The sequence below is a fragment of the Lontra canadensis genome, unplaced genomic scaffold (assembly GCF_010015895.1).
Source record: "Lontra canadensis isolate GAN:19392208 unplaced genomic scaffold, GSC_riverotter_1.0 scaffold15, whole genome shotgun sequence".
Classification (NCBI taxonomy): Eukaryota; Metazoa; Chordata; class Mammalia; order Carnivora; family Mustelidae; genus Lontra; species Lontra canadensis.
Genome location: NW_022631009.1, coordinates 14418831 through 14441567, shown reverse-complemented (window position 1 = coordinate 14441567; position 22737 = coordinate 14418831). Strand labels below are relative to the sequence as shown.

General features: G+C 36.2%; 1 protein-coding gene across 12 annotated transcripts in view; it reads left to right on the top strand.

Annotated features, from left to right (window-relative positions):
* OXR1 (oxidation resistance 1) overlaps positions 1-22737 on the top strand; it is a 444696-nt gene that overhangs the window by 366725 nt on the left and 55234 nt on the right. For 8 of the 12 annotated variants that reach the window (XM_032858478.1, XM_032858479.1, XM_032858483.1 and 5 more), the window contains one exon: positions 18567-18649. In XM_032858478.1, coding sequence (XP_032714369.1) covers positions 18567-18649 — 83 coding nt within the window. Of the gene's footprint in view, positions 1-2980; positions 3301-18566; positions 18650-22737 lie in introns of those variants that run through there. The other 4 variants (XM_032858485.1, XM_032858482.1, XM_032858481.1 and 1 more) reach the window with 2 other exon arrangements.

The following is a 22737-nucleotide window of genomic DNA, read 5'->3' as shown; positions in this document are numbered from 1 at the left end:
CTCAATAAATATAATTTCTCTTATTAATTTTTTTAAGGATTTTATTTATTTATTTGAGAGAGAGAGAGGGACAGATTGAGAGAGCACAAGGAGTGGGGTGGGGAGAGGAAGAAGCAGGCTCTCAGGAGGGAGCCTGATGCAGGGCTTGATCCCAGGACTCTGGGATCAAGACCTGAGCAGAAGGCAGACGCTCAACCGACTGAGCCACCTAGGGATCCCAATAGATATATTTTTAAATGAAGTAAAGGTTGCTAGGGTAGGCAGACATGGTATAAGGAAACTTTTTTTTTTTTTTTAAGGATGGAAAGGATTTCTGTGAATGATATAGGTAGGAAAATGGGAAGAATCCAGAGTGAAGAGAGAGAAAATAATACAAGGAAGAAGTAATAATATTGACAAGTCAAATGCAATATAAACCAGAATAAGATCAAGAGTTCATTTGGAGGGGTGCCTGGATGGCTCAGTTGGTTAAGCATCTGCCTTTGGCTAGGATCATGATGTCAGGGTCCTGGGATGGAGTCCCGGCTCAGCAGGAGAGGGGAATCTGCTTGTTCCTCTGCAGCTCCCTGCCCCCACCCCCATCCCTACCAGTAACCCCCTCTGTTTGTGAACTCACTTTCTCTCTCTCTCCTTCTCTCAAATAAATAAATTTTTAAAAAGTTAATTTGGAGAGGGAATGGCAGTAACAGAAGTTACTTCTGAGGCAAAGTAAAAGGAGATGAGCTTGTTGTAGATTGAAGAGAAAAAGAAAAGTGAGAGGGTTCATATTTGATGGCCTAATGACTTCTCATGCAGAAGGCAAGGTAACACATTAGAGTGAAGAATTTAGTAACTTCAGACAACAAATGTGAAGAATAAGAAAGAAAGCTAATTGATTATATGAATAAAAGGATTTTGGAGACATTAAGGGCTTACTTGAGTTTAAATCAAAATTTGTAAAGCATATAATCATCAAGTTTACACATTTTTTTCTCCAACAGCTCTAGCTTTCCATGAAACAGAAGCAGAAAAAAACTCATGGGCCAACTGCCTCTAAACCTGTATTCGAACTGATAAGAGTACAGGTTCCTGCTTAGGTTGGATGTAAAAGTGCAGATTCAATGAAGCGTAAAAAACTCAGACACTATTTGGATATGATTATCACAAACTAAATTAGATATTTCTATATGTGAAACATATTTTAGAAAAAGAATTTGAATTTAGTCAATCAGAATTAGACTTAAGTCATTCCAATTTGATATTTTTTTAAAGATTTTATTTATTTATTTGACAGAGAGAGAGATCACAAGTAGGCAGAGAGGCAGGCAGAGAGAGAGAGGAGGAAGCAGGCTCCCCGCCAAGCAGAGATCCCAATGCGGGACTCGATTCCAGGACCCTGAGATCATGACCTGAGCCTAAGGCAGAGGCTTTAACCCACTGAGCCACCCAGGCGCCCCTCCAATTTGATTTTTAAGCTTACTGAGCCTCTGTGAGATTTCAGAAGTGGTGCTAAGGGTGGTAATGCTTCCTTATCAAAAAGAAAACTCAGAAAAACTAGGAGCCACTTACCATTCTACCAGGTGGGTCCGGTAAGAGGTCCAGAACATCTGAACACAGGGATGATTGGTGGATATGTAGATTTCTGGGTCCTTTCTCACAAACACGGAGTTACACCCTGGGGGTACAGCCCAAACATTGTGTATTTTTTTTTTAAGATTTTATTTATTTATTTGACAGACAGAGATCACAAGTAGGCAGAGAGGCAGGCAGAGAGAGAGGGGGAAGCAGGTTCCCTGCTGAGCAGAGAGCCCAACTAGGAGCTCTATCCCAGGACCCTGAGATCATGAACTTGACCCCAGCCAAAGGCAGAGGCCTTAACCCACTGAGCCACCCAGGCGCCCCAAACATTGTGTATTTTTAACCGGGTATAAAGGGGATGCTATTGTTAAAATGGTGAAGTTTTTTCTAGTAAGAATTTAAGCTGAAAGGTGGTGGTGGGGAAAAGATCATTTTGAAAGAGGGAAGAGGGGATAATCTTTATGGTTCGGCAAAAAGCTTAAGTTCCTGAAGGCTTTTCTGGACTCCATAAAATCTCCAACTCTTAAGTAATTCAAACCTTATCTTCACATACATTAATAAATTGGTAATTCTAAGAGAGTTTATTTAATGCATGTGAAAAACTAAAAGTAATATAAACAGATATGAAAGGACAGGAATAACCAAATCTCAGTAAATGTCAAAAGTCATTACTTCTCTGCCTAAAGAATAAGGTTGCACACTAAAACCCTTAATTACCTTGCTTTATAGGACCAGATTCATGAAATGTCAAACTCTTAACAGTTCATAATGTCACAACGAACTTAAAATGTGACTATTAATGCTTTATTCTTCGAATATGGTCTCATAATGCTTGGTAAGAAGCATCTTATCTAAGTTGGTTTTAACTACAAAGTTTTGCCTTAAAGCCACCTTCCCTCCTTCCTCCCTACCCCCACAGAGCCCCCAAAATAACAAGCTGCAAAAGTTTTAATTGTGCCCCTCCCCCCACACACAGACTTTTTGACACTTCTCTTCTAGGCCCCCAAACTCTACGTAACTCCAGCAGAGCCTCCCTGGGCCATTTTTATCCTCTGCTCAGCCCTAGGGCCCCAAAGCTCAACCTCCCCCGCTTTCCCCAGCAGTCCTGAAAGTCCGGTCGGGTCCGGACGGGGCGGGGCAGGGCGGGGCAGGCCTGCTCCATTGGAGCGGGACGGGGGGTGGAGGAGCGGGTAGGACGGGTCCGGCTTGCTTAAAAGCCGCCAGCTTTTCGTCCCTGCATCTACTCGAGGAAGAATGCATCTACTTTACAAGCGAAGTTTTGCCCGACTTGGCGTTTGGAAGCAACAAGAATAACTTTTCAAAAACTTTTGCCCCTCTATCTCCTCCCCCCCCACCCCCGACGGATAGTTTCCTGATGGTCCGCCCCCGGGCCAAGCTAGGGAAGCCCCCTCCCCCTCCCCGCCTCCTGTGAGGCGCGCGGAGCCACCGCCCCCGGTCGGGTCGCAGGGGCGGGCGGCCTCGCACCCAGTGGCTGCCGCCGCCGCGAAAACCGTCGGCCTCCTGGGCCCCTGCCCCGCGGCAGCATGGACTACCTGACCACATTCACGGGGAAGAGCGGGCGCCTTCTGCGGGGCACTGCCAACCGCCTGTGGGGCTTCGGGGGTGGCGGCGAAGCCCGGCAGGTGCGCTTCGAGGATTACCTGAGGGAGCCAGCCCAGGGGGACCCCGGGTGCGGGTCCCCGCCCCACCGGCCCCCGGCGCCGTCCAGCCCGGAGGGACCTGGTGAGCCCAGCCTTCCTTCGCCTCCCGCGCGGCCGACCCGAGCTGAGGGCTAGGGCGGGAGTAGGGGCGGCGGAGGTCGGGGCTCGGGGTGGGAGTGCGCGGCCCCGGCTGGCGCCGCTCGCGAACTGGGTGGGCGGGGGTCGCTCTGCCGGGCGTTGGCAGGTGTGGCTGGGCGGCCAGCGGGGCGGGGGGGGGGGGGGACTCGCTCTGCTCTAGGGACGGAAGACTTTCGGCAGTCTGCGTCGTAGCTTTTCCTGCTCTGCTCTTCCTGCTTTCTTCACCTAGTCTCGACTTTCTTAACCCCGCCGAGTACTTGGACGATCTGATCCATTCTGTTTTTCCCTCCCACTGGGAGGTGAATATTGAACCAATTATGATGCCGGCGTTTTTCGTCTTTGAGGTAATTAAGATCGCCTTGCCGGGTTTGGTGTTCTGGTTTGGATCAGTTTTTATTTGAAATTTGTCAACTGTTAAGATTCACTTAGTATTACTTTGGGAAAGAAAATGCTTAATTTACACCGGAACATAGATCGATTTTTGTGCCATATACTTTGAAAGGCTGCGTCTTGAGAGTCTTGAGAGGGCAGAACTTGGCAGACTATTTTTTCCCTTAATGACAAGTATACCCACTCTTGTGTTTTTTTTTTATTTTTTTTTTTTTTCCATCATAACGACTTCGTGGCGTTCTTTCAAAAAAAAAAAAAAAAAAGCCATAAAGGCACGATACTGATATCTTAGGGAATTTTAAAGTGTTTGTTGAAGAGGTACTGCATATGAGAACTTCTCCAGTGTCATTGGCCTCCTCTAAGTTATTAAGTGGCAAACCTCTCTTAGTCATTTATATTTTATTTTTGTTATTCTAATACACATTTTGGTGTTCTGAGAGTAAACTACCAGCATTAGAGAGTTTAGAAAATAGAGGAAAGCTCACAAGTGTAAAAATCTATCCATAGCCCCACATCCTGCCGTTCATTTTAAAGCAGTGAAACAGTGGAGACATCTATTGTCCAGTGTGTGTAGGTGTGTAATTTAAGCTTTGAAGAAACTTGAATATTAAAGTCTTAATTTTAGCATGGTCCCTTTAAATAACTTTTCCTCACTTTACATAACATATCGTCTTTAGTATTCCTGTTTATGGAATTAAAAGATGAAAAAGTGGGAGGATACTATATTTCTCCTTGGAAGTGTTAACCAGATGCAGAATTCTCCTAAAGGAGGGACCAAGGATGAGGATGGAACCTTTTAAGTGTTTGAATAAGGGATTTTTAAAATGAGTCTTTAGTTGCCTGATTGAAAACAAGATAGGTGATCAGCCTCTAGATCTGAGATTCTGCTCAGCAGGGAGCCTGCTTCTCCCTCTCTGCCTGCCTCTCTGCCTACTTGTGATCTCTGTCAAATAAATAAATTAAAAAAAATATGAATAGACATATTCATATGATTCAGAGATATGTGGTGAAACTTAACCAGGAAGGAATATGATCAGTATTTTAATGAGCACAAACATAAACATAAGATTCATTTATTCAAAGACATTTATTGAGCAGACTGCTATATCTGACGCTCTCCATCATAGTCGCAGTTTTAAAATTCCTCTTCTGTTGAGGCTGCCTTATCAACTCATGGCACACTGTTTAATATTTATGGTGCTCCCAGATCTCTGACACAAGTTAGGCCTTGTGATGTCCCAGTTATGATCACACTCAGGTGGGCAGGTACATCCTGTCATTAACTTGCTAAAAGAATTTGTACATTTACTTAATTTCTTTGGTCCTTTATTTCCTTGTTTATAAATGAGACTGATTAGATGATCCCAGAGGTTCTCAATTTTGGAGCTCTTTTTCATTTAGAACACAACAAATGAAAATGATGGGTGGTAGATCTAGAAAATAGCATTTGGGTGTAAAAACATTGTGGGTCTATGAAGTTATGCCTACAGAGTTCTAAAGGCAGTTCAAGAAATAAGTGCTCCAGCAATAATTTGATCACCATTTTTAGAATAAGTATAGCTTCCTAGATTGACTCCTTTGAGAGGCAACATGTATATATACAAGTGAAAAACAGGTGGTGCTTTATTTCTAGTTAGCCTTTGCTTAAATGAGAACTCTTTTTTTTGCAGCTACCTACCCAATGGATTTGGCTATAGGATTTTTCTTTTTCTTTTCCTTTCCTTTCCTTTCCTTTTCTCTCTCTTTCTTTCTTTCTTTCTTTCTTTCTTTCTTTCTTTCTTCCTTCCTTCCTTCCTTCCTTTCCTTCCTTCCTTCTTTTAGTATTTCTGTCTTTTGGTATGAGTATTAGTCTGTTTGAAAGATTTCTTTTGCCTTTTCTGCTTGTGACTACCTTTATTTCAGATTTTTGTAACAGCTGCTTAAGATTCCTCTCGTCACTCACCCCTGCCTTCAATTCTTTAAAATGCCCTGTGTACTATCGCAGTATTTCTTGTACAGACACATCCACACTTGTAAATTGGCTGCACTCCAGGACCCCGTTGTAGTGATCTTGCCCCGTTTTGGGTTCAGTAATGATGTTGATAAAATACCTTTACTGTTGACATATTAAGGATGAATTAGATAAAATTCTGGTCAAATGGTTTTGATTTCACTCTTTCTATAAACAAACCACTTGCTATACTGTTAGTGTTACTGATGACTTTACTCCTTTCCTAGGTGGCTGCTTTTGCTCTTCTAGCTTTTAGTGTTTTCTGACTCCATCATTATATAGTTTCCCGGGAAAAAACATAAATGGAACTTAGATACATTAAGGAGCTTATCACACCATTTGCTTTAGTTAATAACAATTACAAAGAAAACATCTTATGCTGCAATTCTTATTTCTGCCTAGAGTGAATTAGGACTTGATTCAAGAAAAATTTTTGGACCTTGAGTATAGTTCTTGTTTGGGAGCATGACCAAAAGCCTATACTATGTAGCCTTTATTTATTTTTTTTTCATTTTTTTAAAAATTTAAAATCAATTAGTTAACATACAGTGTTAACATAGAGTTTAATGATTTATCAGTAACATGTTACACCCAGTGCTCATTACATCAAGTGCCCTCACCCAATTACCCCATCCCCCCACCCACCTCCCCTCTAGCTACCCTCAGTTTGTTTCCTACAGTTAAGAGTCTCTTAGGATTTGTCTCCCTCCCTGATTTTCTCTTATTTTTCGCTCCTTTGTTTCTTAAATTCCACCTGAAATCATAGGATATATGTCTTTCTCTGACTTGTTTCACCTAGCCTTTTAAAAGTACTCACTTTACTGGGTCATACAGTAAAAAATACATGTAAATAAGTAGATTTATCAAGTTTAAGTCTCAACTTACTGTGATTAGTTATCATAAACTTCCCTGCTATGTCAATTCTGTTTTCTTGCTTGGTGACAGTATACTTTTAATCTCACTCGGTCCTATTTAAAATTTATATTCATTTAGTTTTAGTGGTTAAAACACTAGCTCTCAGGAGGAAACAGCAACAAAAATAATAGTTGCCAGAAACATTGGGCAGGCACTATCAAATAATTAGTCCTAGTAACAACTCTATAAGATAGATACTGTTATCCCATTTTTCTGATGAAGAAACTGAGCCAGACAAAGAAATAAGGGATATAAAATCCATTTGAGTGTTATCTTGATATTTCTAAGAGTGATGGCCATGTTAGGGCCATCACTCTTAGATGTGAGAAGAATGCAGATGTGAGAAGAATGTGAGAAGAATGCAGAGCTCTATCAGGTATGATGTTAAATTAAATATCGTTAAATTAAATGATGTTAAATTAAATGATGTTAAGTTAAAACAAGTTAAATCAGGTAAAGGATAGGATAGGTTGTCATTGAAGCTATGGTAATAGTTTATTTTGAACCCATGAAAGACCAAGTGGCTCTAAAAGATTTGGAGGACCAATTGTTGCAGTAACTATTAAAAAATCCCCAAAACTCAGTGTTGGTCGGTGGAGGAGAGTGACCTTAGATGTCTGCAGTCTTAGTGTCATTGCTTAAGGTGGACGGAGGGGTAGGTGAGGGAGAAGAACTTCACCTTGATAAACAATCTCAGTCTGCTCTCAGGGTAACAGATGGTAAGTTTGAGCTCATCATATTTTTTCCTTAAACATGAGGTAGATTTCCCTATTTTAGAGTCACTGCTCATCTCACAGGACAGCTAAACTGAAATCTTTTGTATTAACTGTGGGGTTTTTTTGTTGTTTTTTGTTTTGTTTTTTAAAGATTTTATTTATTTATTTGACAGAGATCACAAGTAGGCAGAGAGAGGGGCAGGCAGAGAAAGAGGGGGAAGCAGGCTCCCCGCTGAGCAGAGAGCAGGATCCCAGGAGCCTGGGATCATGACCTGAGCCCGAAGGCAGAGGCTTTAACCCACTGAGCCACCCAGGTGCCCCAGTATTATCTGTGTTTTTGGACAAAAGTGTCTCTGAATATTTGACACTACAGTAAAACAATGATTCTCAGACTTGTGTCAGAATCACTTGAAAATCTAGTTAAAACAAAAATGAGGGGCTGCTTCCCAAGAAACTCTGATTTGGTACTTCTGGGTTGGGCCCCATGATTTGCATTTCTTTTTTTTTTTTTTTTTTTTTTAAAGATTTTATTTATTTATTTGACAGAGAGAGGGAATGCAAGCAAGGGGAGAGGAAGAGGGAGAAGCAGGCTTCCCGTTGAGCAGGGAGCCTGATGTAGGGCTCCATCCCAGGACTCTGGGATCAAGACCTGAGCTGAAGGCAGATGCTTAATGACTGAGCCACCCAGGTGACCCCATAATTTGCATTTCTAACAATTTACCAAGTAGTACTAGTGCTACTGGTCTAAGGACCACACATTGAGAATCACTACTTTCCTTAATGGGTCTTTTTTCCATGGTCAAGTTAGGAGTAAGTACAGGTAATATATTTCATTTATTAAATGCTTAGTACTAATATTTTTAAAATTAAGTTTAGGAATAATCAGTGTATTTGGTCTTTAAAATACTATGTTTCAGGGGCACCTGTGTTGCTCAGTTGGTTAAATGTCCCTCCCACTTGATTTCGGCTCAGGTCATGATCTCGGTGTGGTGAGATCACGCCCCATGTCAGGCGTCAGGCCCAGTACAGAGTCTGCTTAAGATTCTTTCTCTCTCTCTCAAAAAAAAAAATTATGTTTCAGAGAATTAGGCCTATTAGAGTACGTACAGATTAGTCTTGTACATACAATTTAAAATGAGTATTTGTGTAATTGTTTTTGAAATTGTAAGGTGCAAGTATTTAGTAGGCTAAATTTAGAAACTGAGAATATTTAGAACTTAATTATATTTAAAACTTTATTCTAGTGTATTTACCTACAGTTACATTCTTAGAAAGGTTTACTTGTTAGAGGCAATTTAAGTGTTTAAAATAGAATATAGGAAATTTATAAATGCAGTCTAATGTAAGTAAGAAAATTTAATTATCCAGGTTTATAAATAGGATTATTTAAGGATATTTAGTTTGTTTTCTGTTTGAGTTAATCAACTATCAGAAGTACCCTGGGAAGTGTATTAGGAGTTACTAGATATATAAATAAAATGCACTTTATAGTTGAAGGCTTAAGGGAAAGCTAGGTTTTTATATTTGTACTTTAATAAGTGAAACATTAATTAAAAAATAAAGTAACTACAATAGTTTTTTGTTTATAAAGGCTCTCTTTGTGGTCATCAACAAATTTACGGTACGAGACTCTTGATAAATTTTCTTGAACAAAAAAGGGGCATATTTTAAGGTCAAACTCTTGTGTTAGAGAAAGGTCCAAAATTTGCCTTTGTTTTCTAGCAGTCATTGAAAAAAGGGAAATGTAACCAGATGTAAATTAGTATCCCTAAGATAAATGTATTGCTTAGACAGGCAGGAGAAACACAAACTAAATTTTTAATTTTACTTAAACTAAAGTAGCCACATGTGGGCCTTACTGCTATCATATTGGATGATTCAGAAATAGAGTCCAGAATCCAGATTCCGTAACACGGTTCCTTACTATTTACATTTCAAGTGCTTAATAGCCACATTTGCCTAGTGGCTGCTATAACGGATAACACAAATATAGAACATTTCCATCATTGCTGAAAATTCCATTCACTGCAGGAATATCACTATTGGTGGTAGAATAATGAGAAATTCTCATGGAACTCCAATATAGCAAAAAGTATCCTTACCATCTTTATATTAAATATAGCCTCTAATTTCAAAAAGCTACTTTTTAACACCATCCTTTAGTGTGGTTCAGTGGTATAACAACAAAGTGCAAGTTAATAAAAGCAGTTCTGACAGGGCCAAAGCAATTAATACAGATACATAGTTAATCAGATGGTGTATCTGAGGGGTAGGTGCTAGATTATAAACTACAGATTTTAGATCATACATAAAATCTAGATTTTAGAGTTCCAGAGCAGTGCTACTCAATAGAATTTTCTACAGAAATAAAATTTTAATTAAGTATTTAGTTTTCAGCCTTACTTGCCTTCTGCAGGCACTCAGAAGAAGCCTTAAGGCTAGTGGATACTATATTGGATAACACAGATATAAACTATTTCTGTCACTGCAGAAAGTCATTGGAAAGCACTCTTTTAGAGCAATGCGTCTCAACACTGGCTGCACATTAGAATTTCCTGGGTAGATTTTTTTTTAAATTCTGATGGTAAGTCCCCACTCTTAGCATGAGATCTCTATGCTCTGACAGTAATCAAAGATTAGATCATAAACCAAAATCTCTTAAGTTTAGGACCTCAACTAATTTTATCAGGTGACTAATGTGTAGGTAGAGTTGGAAAAAAAAAAAAAAAAAACGATTTTCCTCAAAACTGAGTCTCAAATTACTGAGCCACAGTGGTTTTTTGTTTATTTTTTGTTTTTGTCTTTTATTCACAAGCCCTTTGGACATGCACCAAATATTTTGTAATTCAATTTCTGAAAAGAGGTTTATTTTTAAGTTGTATGGCAATCTCGCAGTATGATAAAGACCTTAGGAAAAGTGAGGTGACAATGAAAAGTTCCTGAAAAGAAGACACGTATATATGCTTGAAAGAGAAATGTTGAAGATAGAATCTTATATGCTTCCAATCTTTTATAAGACATTTTTTTCGTAAAATTCATATATGCTAACTATGAAGAAGTCCTATATTGCAAAGATTAAAGTTTAAAAGCCACCTCCAATCTAGACATCCAGAGACATAATTAATATTAGGATAAGCATTTTTTTCCAGATCTATGTATACATACAGATAGAATGATGTATGGAAGGCTTGAAGGAAGGGGTAACTGAAAGATATATTTTTTGCCCTAAGGAAGTATTTTCTAAATGGTGTATCTAAAGTTAAGTAGATTTTGAGAAAATTCTAAGACCTTGGTATTACTAATTCCTGTTTCAGATGGCATTAGCGTCTCCCATATTTTTTCTCACCATCTCCTGATACTGACTCATTATTTTTATATTTTTCATATTTTTAACATTCACAGTTAGTTTTTCAGCTACATTTTTATACCATTGTTCAGTACTTTCCATTAGTCCTTTTATCAAGCCCTCCTCACTCTTAGAATTTTTATTTTGATATAGTTAACATAACTTCAGTCTTCCGGAATTGAATAATGTTTCCATAAGGAAGTGTTAAGCAAGCTAGACTGCTTTTTTCTCCCTAGTAGGTGATTTGCTTTTTATGCATGAATTCTTCTTTTATTTTCCACACACTATTATTTAATCAGGAGTAGAAAGGAATGATCAGATTTATGTGTACTTGTGTGTATGTGTAATACTCTTAGGAATTATATCTTTCCTCTAGGATCTATGTTGATGGAGCAGCCTCTATATGAAACAGCCCTGGTCTTGAGATAGAGGAAAAAGAGAGTTAAGAATTATAATGTGGGTCTTAACAGTTTACCTGGAATACTCATCACTTCTGTTCATGTTTCATTGAGCAAAGCATGTCACATGGCCATGTCAGACATCAGTGCGATGCAGTGTATTTTATATTCCTCCCCAGGAAGGAATACAGGATACTCAGTAACAATGTAGTCTATCTCAATGACTATTTTAGAAAACAATTAGATTAGTTTGACAGAGATTTGAAAATTGCTGTCACCAGTAGGGAAGCCCATTCTTCTGTCAGTTATTCAGTCTGCAAGTTCGATCCTTTCAAAAGCTCTATTAACAGTGCTTCTCAGATTTATCGCACATGCGTATTAGTTGTGAATCAGTAGTTCTGAAGTGGAGCCTGAGATTCTGCATTCACTAGAAGCTGCATTCACTGGAAGCACCCAGGTGTTGCAAATGCTGTTGGTCCCTGACAAACAACTTTAAGTAGCAAGGCTCTCTCTATATAGCACTTTATGTAATGGAGCTTTTTACTTAGGAGAGGACCACTGAAAAAATCTTTGGGTAGAGAAAGGGGCACTATAGGGGAACAACTAATGGGTGGGACACCAAGAACAGTATGAGATACTACCAAATAAAGGGGCAGATGAGCACTGAGAAGGAATTAGTTGACTGGTTCACAAAGATCAGATAAAATAAAATTGAACAGGCCCATCATATTTGCCAGTTAGTTTGCTCTCCTTTACCAAGGCAGGTTTAGTGAACCTAGGAGGAGAGAAGCCATTATAGTGCATTGTGGAATCAGTAGGTGGTGATGGAGTAAAGACAGTGAAAAGTAGACTCATTTCCAAGCGTTCGACTATGAAAAGAAGCAGAAAGACAGTGTGATATCTAGAAGAGCATGTGTACAAAGTTTGAAGAGAACTCGGGATTTTTAAATTTTATTTTTGTTTTGATTGTGGATAAAGAGTCATCAGAAGTGAAAGTTTGAAAATACAGGCATTTTTTTTTATCCTGTCCTACCTCACTATAGAGGGAATCAGTTAATTAGAAAAGCTGTAATCAGAATATCTCTTGTAGTTTAGAAGATGATTTTGAAGTTTTACTCTTTATTATTGTGTGTGAAAATATTGACTCCCACCTCAATATTTTTTAAATTATCACATTTTTTATCAGTAGCTACTACCCAAATGAGAATATTCAGTTATAGCAGTGGACTTCTAGTATTTTAAAACTGGATCTCATACTATTTTCATTGTTGGTTTATAGGCTTGTTTTCTTCCTCCAGTTTGCCTTTTCCATTCTACTACCAAAATGACTTTAATTTAAAAGTTCGATACTGCTTTTTCAAATTGCTGCTTAAAAATCTTTTGGGACTTCTGAGCCCGGTAATAGCAAGCTGGGTAATTCAGACTCTCCTGCCGAGAACAATCTGAAGAGCTGGGCCAAAGCAAAATAAATTTTACTGAAGGTATCAGAAAGGAAACTGATATAACTAGACTAGGATCTAAGTGAGGACAGAGGCCAAGGAAGAGCAGTTCTAATTTGGGATTGCTTTTTCCCTGGGTAATGTGTTGATTCCAGAAATAGCAACTGAGAGATTAAAAGGTGCTTTTAACAACATACAGGTATAAAGGATAAGAGATAGAATATAAGACCCACTACAAGCGAGGTGGTGAACTCTCACTTAGGACCCTAAAACATTGTATCTGAGGGTATAGAGAAACTGAAGTAGGTAGATTCTCATAAGATATTGGCTTAATTTCAGATTATCATTCCTGTATCTTCATTAACAAGATCTGGTATTGCTAGTGTCCTTAGCTGTTTGACAGAAGGAAACAATATTTTCTGGAGAAATACAGCTTTTTGTGTGTCAAATTCTGTCAGTAGACAGTTTTGCAAATACAGTATGCAGCGCACAAAATATAATTAGGCACACAATGAGACCTCAGAAACAACAGTGAATCTGGATAGTGTAGTTGTGATTTAAAATAGCCACGTTGAGAATTTTGGAGAAAGAAACGAATTATAAAAAAGAAAAATGGATATTCTGGAACTGAAAAATATAATCCAAGTTAGAACCTTTGTGGATGAATTTAACAGCAAATTAGCCAACACCATAGGAGAGAATTGGTGAATTGAAAGATAGGTCAGAAGAAAATACTCAAAGAGAGAGGGCTCAGTGGGTTAAGCCTCTTCCTTGGGCTCAGGTCATGATCTCAGGGTCCTGGGATAGAGCCCCGCATCAGGCTCTGCTCAGCAGGGAGTCTGCTTTCCCCTCCTTTTGCCTGCCTCTCTGCCTACTTGCCATCTCTTTCTCCATGTCAAATAAATAAATAAAATCTTAAAAAAAAATAAAGGGAGAGGGACAAAAGAGTAGAAAATATGGGAGAAGGTTATGCTTAATAAAAATGCAATGGGAAGGTCTAATGTATGTATATTTGAGTCCCTAAAGGAGAGGAGAGAGAATGGGGCAGAAGCCTTATTTAATAAGAGATTGAAAACTTCCAAACTGATGAAATACTTTAATTCATAGATGTAAGCATCCCTGCAAACCTCTACTGGAATCAATACTAATCCCACCAAAGCTGAAAAAATCTTAAAAGATGGTTCAGTGGGTGGCTCAGTCTGTTGGGTGGCTGCCTTTGGCTCAGGTCATGATCCCGGGGTCCTGGGATCAAGCCCCACATCGAGCTCCCTGCTCAGTGGAGAGCCTGCTTCTCCCTCTCCCTCTGCCTGCCATTCTGCCTCCTTGTACTCTCTCTGTGTATCTATCAAATTAAAAAAAAAAAAATTAAAAAAAAATCTTAGCAATCAGAACAGTTAATGATATTGCAGTAGAATTGACAGTTGATTTCCCAACAGAAACAGTAGAAATAAAAAAGCAGGGAGAAATAATCTGCCAATCTAGAATTCTATCCTCTGTAAAAGTACTCAGAGTTGCAATAAAAATGGTAAATATGAGGGTAAAACTAAGTGAATGTTGACAGTCTAGAAAAGTAATGATTTCTAGTATTTTTTAAATATACATGTATATAATTTAAGTACTTAATAATTGCATTTAAGTCTTGGCAGGGACATACAGATTTTAATGCCCTTACATTGTCCAGGAAGAGACTAGAAGTACTCTTTAATACTAGACTGATAAGTCAGTATTTCAGGCTGTAACCTCTGGGTTGATTACTAACAGAATTATTACAGAATGCATAACTTTAAATTAATGGGAGGAAAACAAAATAAGTAGTAATCCAAAAGAAGAAAGGAGAGTAACAGAACTGGCAGACCAATAGAAAACAGAACAAATAGACAATAAGGTCCTACTTTAGGGACATATCTAAAGTGTAAGGATAGGGCTTAGTAGAGAATGCAACTCTTGATCTGAGGGTTGTGAGTTCAAGTCCCATGTTGGGCCTAAAGATTACTTAAACTCTTAAAAAAAATAAAATGTAAGGATAAAGAAGGGTTGAAAATCTAAAGAAAAAGTAAACACTGATGGGAGAATAACTGGTATAATATCAGACTAGGCAAACTTTAAGGCAAAAAGTATTCTGAGGAAAGGTTCAATTTACCAGGAAGACAAAACAATTCCTAATTTATTTGAACCTAGTGTCATGGTCTTACAATACAGAAAACAAAGGAGAAAATTTTATAAGGGACCATATAGAGCCCACAATTCTAGTGGGAGATTTTAACAACCTGTATTAGTAATTTACAGAATAAGCATGCAAAATCAATATGAATATAGAAAATTTGAGAACACAGTTGTCAAACGACCTTTTTGATATGGAGATAGATTAAATGTATGTATGATACACACACATAGGACACTAACCTACAGTAGAGAAGACACATTCTTTTCAAGTACCTATAGAGTATTTACTAATTTACATATGATTATAAAGCAAATTTCAACAAATCTCAAAGCTTTGAACTTCTGTATTTTCTTTCACCATGGTGCAATTACTCTAAAAATCACTAACCAAAAAATAAATTTTAGAAACTGTTATTATGTTGGCAAATTAAGTAATATTCTCTAAATAGCAAAAGAAGAAATTAGAGTAGAAGTTATAAAATATCTTGGACCAAATTATGAAAACACAGAATATAGAAGTTTGTAGGATTCATCTTAGAGGGAGTTTATTGTTCTAGATTACATGTTAAGTGTCTGCATCTGGCAATGATAGAGTAAAATCCAAGTCCCTTGCTCTTTTCAATATATCAAGATAATTATATCTTGGGGAAAGGTGGTTTCGTTTTTTTGTTTGTTTGTTTTTTAAAGATCTTATGTATTTATTTGAGAGAGAGCACGAGAGGGGAGAAGGTCAGAGGGAGAAGGAGACTCCCCGCAGAGCTGGGAGCCTGATGTGGCACTCAATTCTGGAACTCTGGAATCACAACCTCAGACGAAGGCAGTGGCTTAACCAACTGAGCCACCCAGGCGCCCCTTGGGGAAGTTTTTATATATTCGTTTTCCTATCAGAAATTTATGGAACACCTATTGTATCCCACACATAATAATATAAGGTGCTGGGTACATAGAAAGGCTTCTCAACCTTAACAGTATAGACATTCTGGGACAGAGAGTTCTTTGTTGTGAGGGGAATGTGGTATACATTGTTTAGCACACAAAGTTTAACAGCATGCATGGCCTGTACCCAGTAGATTACAGTAACATTTTCCCAATTGCAATAACCACCAATGTGCTTCAGTTTAAGTTGTCAAATGAGGATAATAATGATAGCTACTTTATAGGGTTGAAGAATCAGATAAAGTAATAAATGTAAAGTACTTAGAACAATGGCTGGCATATACTGAGCACTTAATAAATGTTTATTATTTTGATTGTTAAATCACAAATATGTATGTATTTCTAAACTGTAATAACTTTTGTGGGGAAGAAGAAAAAGACCTCTCCTCTCCATACTCACTGTCTAGATTCTTTTATGCTGGCAACTGTCTTTAAAAAAGGTATTATGGGGCGCCTGGGTGGCTCAGTGGGTTAAAGCCTCTGCCTTCGGCTCAGGTCATGGTCCCTGTGCCCTGGGATCGAGCCCCGTATTGGACTCTGGCTCGGCAGGGGACCTGCTTCCTCCTCTCTCCCTCTGCTTGCCTCTCTGCCTACTTGTGATCTCTATCTGTCAAATAAATAAATAATATCTTTAAAAAAAAAAAAAGGTATTACGATTACCCAATAAGAGATTGGGCTTGGTGGCAACTGAAATTATTTTCAATAAGTCTCAAATAATGTGATTATGTGATTCTGTTTTCATACTGATAGAATGATCAGTGTGTTTCATTGTGCTCTGGTAGTTATATTTATGAATAAATGTTTTAATATTGGCTATTAACCTTTACAGTTGTTTTTGTAATAAACTAATATATAATTGTAAATTATTAAGGTGGATACTTTGAATTTATTTTAAAGTTTAAACTATAGAAATCTGGTACCTTGGTTTTCATGCTCTGAACTGCATTCCATGGTGAACTCTTGTAAATGAGAGCAATTGCAAACTTCATTGTGATTAAATATTTAATGAACTCTTGGGATATTATAAAACACAAATTGAAAAACTTCAGTTAGGCAAAGTAAATGTACACTAATGGTTATTCCTAAAATCAGTTAAGGATGGATATATATTATTAGTTAAAAGTAATCTGTAATTATAAAAAAAGTAATCTGTAATTATACTCTGCATTGCTTAAGTTTAAACAGCAAAATGAGGATAGTGTTTTTAGCTCCCTCTGCTGTTTATGAAAGAACAGAAATTACTATTTAAAACTTTTAAAATTGTTTTAGATTTAAAATGTTTTATCATAAAATCAAATTAAAATATATGCTATTCATTGGAGGAAAAAGATTACAATAAAAAAAATACTCATTTCCATAAGCGTTATATCATTTTGCATTCCTACCATAAATATAGAAGAATGCTGTTTTTTCTACAGCCAAACAATATGTAGTCAGGCTTTTGAATTTTTACCAATCTGATAGGTGAGGAATGGTATCTCAGTGAAGTTACATTTGCATTTCTCTAGTTACCAGTTAGATTGAAAATATTTTTATATGTTTAAGGGCCATTTTTATATTCTCTTTGAATTGTCTGATTATATGTTTTTGCCTATTTTTCTGAGTTTTTACATTTTTTCCACTCTCAGTTTTTAAGAATTCTGTAAATATTTAGGAAATAAAAGTGGGGAATGGGGCATAATGGCAGTTGCCCCCAGGGACATAATGGTTGAGCCATAATTCTTCGTCTGCTTTTCTTTATGGAAAATTAATGATGGTTTATGAAAATTATGATAGTCTAGGTACAATTTAAGTTGGTGCTTCAGAACATTAGTTCTTTCAAACTGGATGCTTGCCATGGCAGGCTGTTAGGCACTGAGGAGGCGTTGTGGAACAAAGCAAGCACAGTATTTTGTAGGTTACCATTTAGCGGAAAGGATTAAAAAGAGATAGAGACTTAAAACGGAGTCAGATGCTATAGAAGGAGACATACAAATGCTGTGTGATCAATAACAGAGACTTGGGTTACCTTAGGTGATCAGGAATGTTTTAGGAGAGCTTTTTTAAGCACTGTGAAACTAACTGACTTTTTTGATATTCAGACTTATTAGTTCTATTATTAATGCTTTGTTAGAACTGTTTACCAAACTATCTTACTCAGTTTTGGTTTTTGTTTTTTGGAGATTGATTTTAATCATTTCATATTATTTAGATAGGAGTGGTATTTATCAATTCAGTGTAATGGTTGTTGCATGAAGTATAGATGAGATTTTTTTAAATGCGAAATTTAAAGTGAAACAGGTACCATAATCTTGGTGATAATGACATGTTCAAGTGAAATGCCTTGATAAGCAAGTAAAAAATATTTAGTACTTTATCTGAAATGAAATCGCTAAAGTTTATTTATATACAGAAGCATATCTTAATTTACTTTATGGTATATAAATAAGGAATTTAATAATTTGAAATAATTCCATAGAGAAGACTTCATCTTTAACTATGATTGTAGAAGTGGAGTTATTTTTTTCCTGTGAGGACTAATGTTACATTTTACAGACTTGGTTTGGTTTATAACAATAATAATAATAATATCTTCAAATATATAGTTAATTGTAATTAAGTTAGATAGGTTGAAAGAAATGATCCACAATTCAGTTTTTAATAACACTTAATAATCCTTTCACAGCAGTTGCTCATGTTTTGAATTGACTTGCAGTTATTATAGTGTCTCATACTGGTCAGTTCTTAAAGCAAGCAAGCAAGCAAGAAGGTACATTTCCTTTTTCAGCAGTTGGTTGCATTTTAGAGCAGAGAATCCTAGGAAGCAAGCTGTAGTAGTAGCAAGTCTACTAGATAATTGCCCAGTGAGCTCTAAACAGTCCTTGACATTGCTCTGGAAGGAAAACAGATTTAATAGTTTTACCTCATTTTCTTTCAGACACTGGCCAAAAGAAGACCTTAGACAAGAAAGATGGGAGACGAATGTCCTTTCAGAAACCTAAAGGAACTGTTGAGTATACAGTAAGTTACTGTCTTTGCAAGAGTATTACGTAAGACATTCTTTGTTTCTACTATAATAAGTAAGACAAAGATTGTTAATTGCCTTATTTCAGAAATACTTGCCTTTCAGTAACTGTTTTATTAATAATACTTGAGTTCTTAATTGTACTTTAGGTTTTATTTTTCCTTAAAGAGAAATTTTAAGTGTGATACAAAGACAGTTACCCAGAAAGTTTAATTTGTTGCAGATGGTAATTTATGGGGAGTCAAAATTCCTGTGTTGTAATAATTTTTATTAGATTAGGCTTTTAGGAAAATATTTACTCTCTTAGAAATGTGGTCTTCATTACATTCTCAGCAGTGTTAAGTATAATGAAAATGGCAGATAGAATACTGAAAAGATAAATTGACATTTTTCTTCCAGAATAACCTCTCACATGATTATTTGCACTGATTTATGGCTAAGTTTGTTTAGCTTTGAAATGGAACTTCTTTCTGTTTTCCAAATGACGTTCACATCTCTCTGGCAGTCAACTTTTTACATTTCTGGTTACTATGGAAAACTGAAGTGAGAAATTCACTTTAGTCTGTGGTGTAATGCTTATCTGATTATATATAATATTGTTTATTTACATAATGTTAATGAAGTTATAAACAGTTATTTAACTGGCCTTATTTTTATGTTGTTTTGTGTTTTCTAATGTTACAACCGTATTAAGAAGCAAATAGCAGTTTTAAACAATCTCTGAATTTGTGTCATGAAACCTTCCAGTCTTGATTTTATTTTCCATGTATCCTTAAAATTGTAAAAATTATCAAAAATTTGGTTTACACTTTATTTCTATATATTGTATAATTGATAATTTTGAGATTCTGAGTATTTTTTTAAAAGGTTGGGAATCAGATATTTAGGGTAGAATTAGTTTTACCATCGAAAGAATCTTAAAGTATATTGTAAGTTCAATTGAGTGTGCTTGTACCTTCTCTACATGATTGAGATATTGAGAAAATAAGTTCAAACAGTAAAATAATGGGTCATGTAATTCAATGTATTCATTAGTGTTTATACAGGAATAAGATTTTTATAGGCATGAGGCATATGATGTTATCTACACATGTAATAATGCGATTGTGAAGCATTGTGAAAGTGTAGTTCATTTTGAATTTAGGAGTTTACCATTCTTTTCTTATAATTCAATAAAACTTGTGTTCTCTGTAACAGAATTAAATTTAAATTAAGAACCATTATTTTATGGGGGGAATAGTTGAAACTTGAAATTACATTTTTCCTTAACGTTACAAATGACCTTTCAGGAATAATCAAGTATTACCCAGAAAAGTTATAAAACATCCTCTTGCAGGTCTTTGTTTAGACTTTTACTCCCTATTTTTTAGTCTATTCCTTATGCCAAATCCTAGAAGAAAGTAAGAAGTGTATTTCTATTTCTAAAGTCTGAATAAAATTTTATTGTCTTACATTCTATCCTTATGACCGTTTTATAAAACTTTCATATAACATCTTTATATAAAATATTTATATAGCATGATTTTTATATTTAGGAAAAAATCTATTTCCTCAGTATTTCTCTTAAAATAAAACTTTTGATATCATAATGTGCTCTCAGAATTTGTTCTGAAATATTTGCGATCTAGCTTAAATATATTTTATACACCTAAATATAGTATAAATCAATCACTGTATTTACATAGCTTTAAAATTAAAATAATTAATATATACATATGTATGTATATATATAAACACACATTATGTTTTTAATTGTGAAATCACTTTCAGTAGGAATCAAAAATAGATCTTGAAAATGCTATACATTGTCATTTTCTTCCTAATTAATTTAATATTTGTATACCTTTCTAATGAAAGAGCCTTTTCCAAGGGACTAATGATTTTCTAATTATCAAACCCAGAGGCCTTTCCTTTGTTGCTTTTTGCTCATTGTTCCTTCTTTCTGGTTTCTGGTTTTTCCTCTTCTTAACAGTTGTTTTCAGTGAGGATCTGGGAATAGATAATCAAGCGATGTCTGAAAGTCTTCACTGCACCTTCATTCCTGTTAGTTGACCTGTCTATATAGATTATCAGGTTGACAGTTTTCTGACAGCTGTTTTAATCCATTGTCTTACGTCCCTCTGTTGCCTTTTTAGTTTTATTCATTTCTAAGCAGTCTTCTCTTTTTGTTTTTGAAGTTTGCCCTAAATAGTTCTGCAGTGCCACTGTAATAAGTCCTGATTCAGACAAATTTTTACTTACTGTGTTTCTTCAGTCTGAGGAGATTGTCATTCATAGTTCTGGAACATTATCACCCATCATTTCTTAGAGTATGTCTCCTGTTTTTCCTCTATTTGTTCTTGAAACTAATTGGACTATGTTTCATTGCCCTGGTATTCTTGCTGTCAGTTTTACTGTATCTTCCTCTCTTTTACTGGCTGTTCTACTCTTCTTGATTCCAAATATAAGTGGTCCCTTGTTTCTTTTCACTTTTCCATTTATAATCTATTATAGATCTTAAGAACTTTACTATATAAACTGTGTGAAGTGAACCTCCAGTTTTTTTCTGTTCTCACCTTCCTAGATGCTTGTATTTCCTACTTTCATTTGATAGTTACCAAATTGTAGCAAACCTCTTACCAATTTCTCCATCCTTGTCCAATGCTTGATTTTCTTATTTTTGTTTCCCTTCAGTCTGTTATTCATCCAGATTGGAACTTTGAGATTCACCATCTGTTGCTTATTACCATTTGCTCCCCTGACCTGCTGCTGCTACTACTACACATCATCACAACCTCATTCATTCCATGAATGCTTTCTTGAGTCTTACTTGGAAACCTTATACACCTTAATCTCTCTTTATATTTCTGTTACTTTTAACCTCATTTACTGCAGTAGTGTTAAGTTGGTTTTTCTGCATCTATTCTCTTTTCCCCTTAATCCTAGACCTGTTGTCACTCAAGCTATATATCTTCTTTGCTTTATAACTATTGGTGTCTTTTATTACTTTCCTCACTCCATTTAATAAGATCATTGTGAGGATAAAATGCGAGATAATATGAAAGTATTTTGTAAACTTAGAGATGTTACTGCAAAGTAAAATATGTTTATAGAGAGACTCTACATATATTATCTCTGTAGGGTAAGTGATAGATCCTCTCGTTACATAGATGAGAAAATTTGCGTAAAAGGAAGGAAACAAAACTATTCAATTATTATCCCATGTATTTGTCACACATTTAGTTTTATATAACCCTTAAAGGAAAACTACATATTTACTTTTTTTATATTACATGCATATCTGTTTTTCTTGACTTTGAAAGCGTTCTCCAGCGTAATTCTAAATGCCTTTCTAATCTCATCCTTTTTCAGAATTAACACTAGTTACTCACCTTCCTAAAGTCCTAAACTCATTAGTGTACTCTGGGGGAATTGGGAGGAAGAAATAGTATCACACAAAAAGTGTGTTGTACTTTTTTTATCTCCTAACATGTTAGTCCTGTTCTTCACTTTGAATGTTCTTTCCCTTCTCTCTTCTTCTCAAATTCCTATTCCTTCTTAAAAATCCAGCTTTTAAATATTTTTAATACAATCTTTCCTGGACAATTTGGAGCAAATATGGTACACTATCCATACTCAGAACTTCTGTTATATTTGTCGTTTCATTTAAATTGCTCTTCATCTCATATAACCTTTTTGGTCATTCTTATTTTCCAACTAGGTTGTAAATCCCTTGTGCACTAAAACCACTTAGATGCACTTGATTTTATCCTACAGAGCTGTCATAATGCCTTATGTGTAGAGGACTCCAAAGGACTATATTGACTGATCTAGTGACTTTTTCTTTCAAGGAAATTGGCAAAATCCCATGACTTAAGATTTCTATAAATACAATCATTAAAGGATATTAATGATTTGGAAGCAGATTACTTTGGTTTAAATATGTTTTCTAATTTATATAATTGAATGAAAGGATGTGTATGTAAAGATCATTAGAAATAGCATCTTCAGTTTCATACAGGCATACTTTGCTAAAATAGAATTTGTATGTTTCTAGGTTCCATATGTTTTAGAAACAATTCAAAGGAATAATATATTTTAGAGC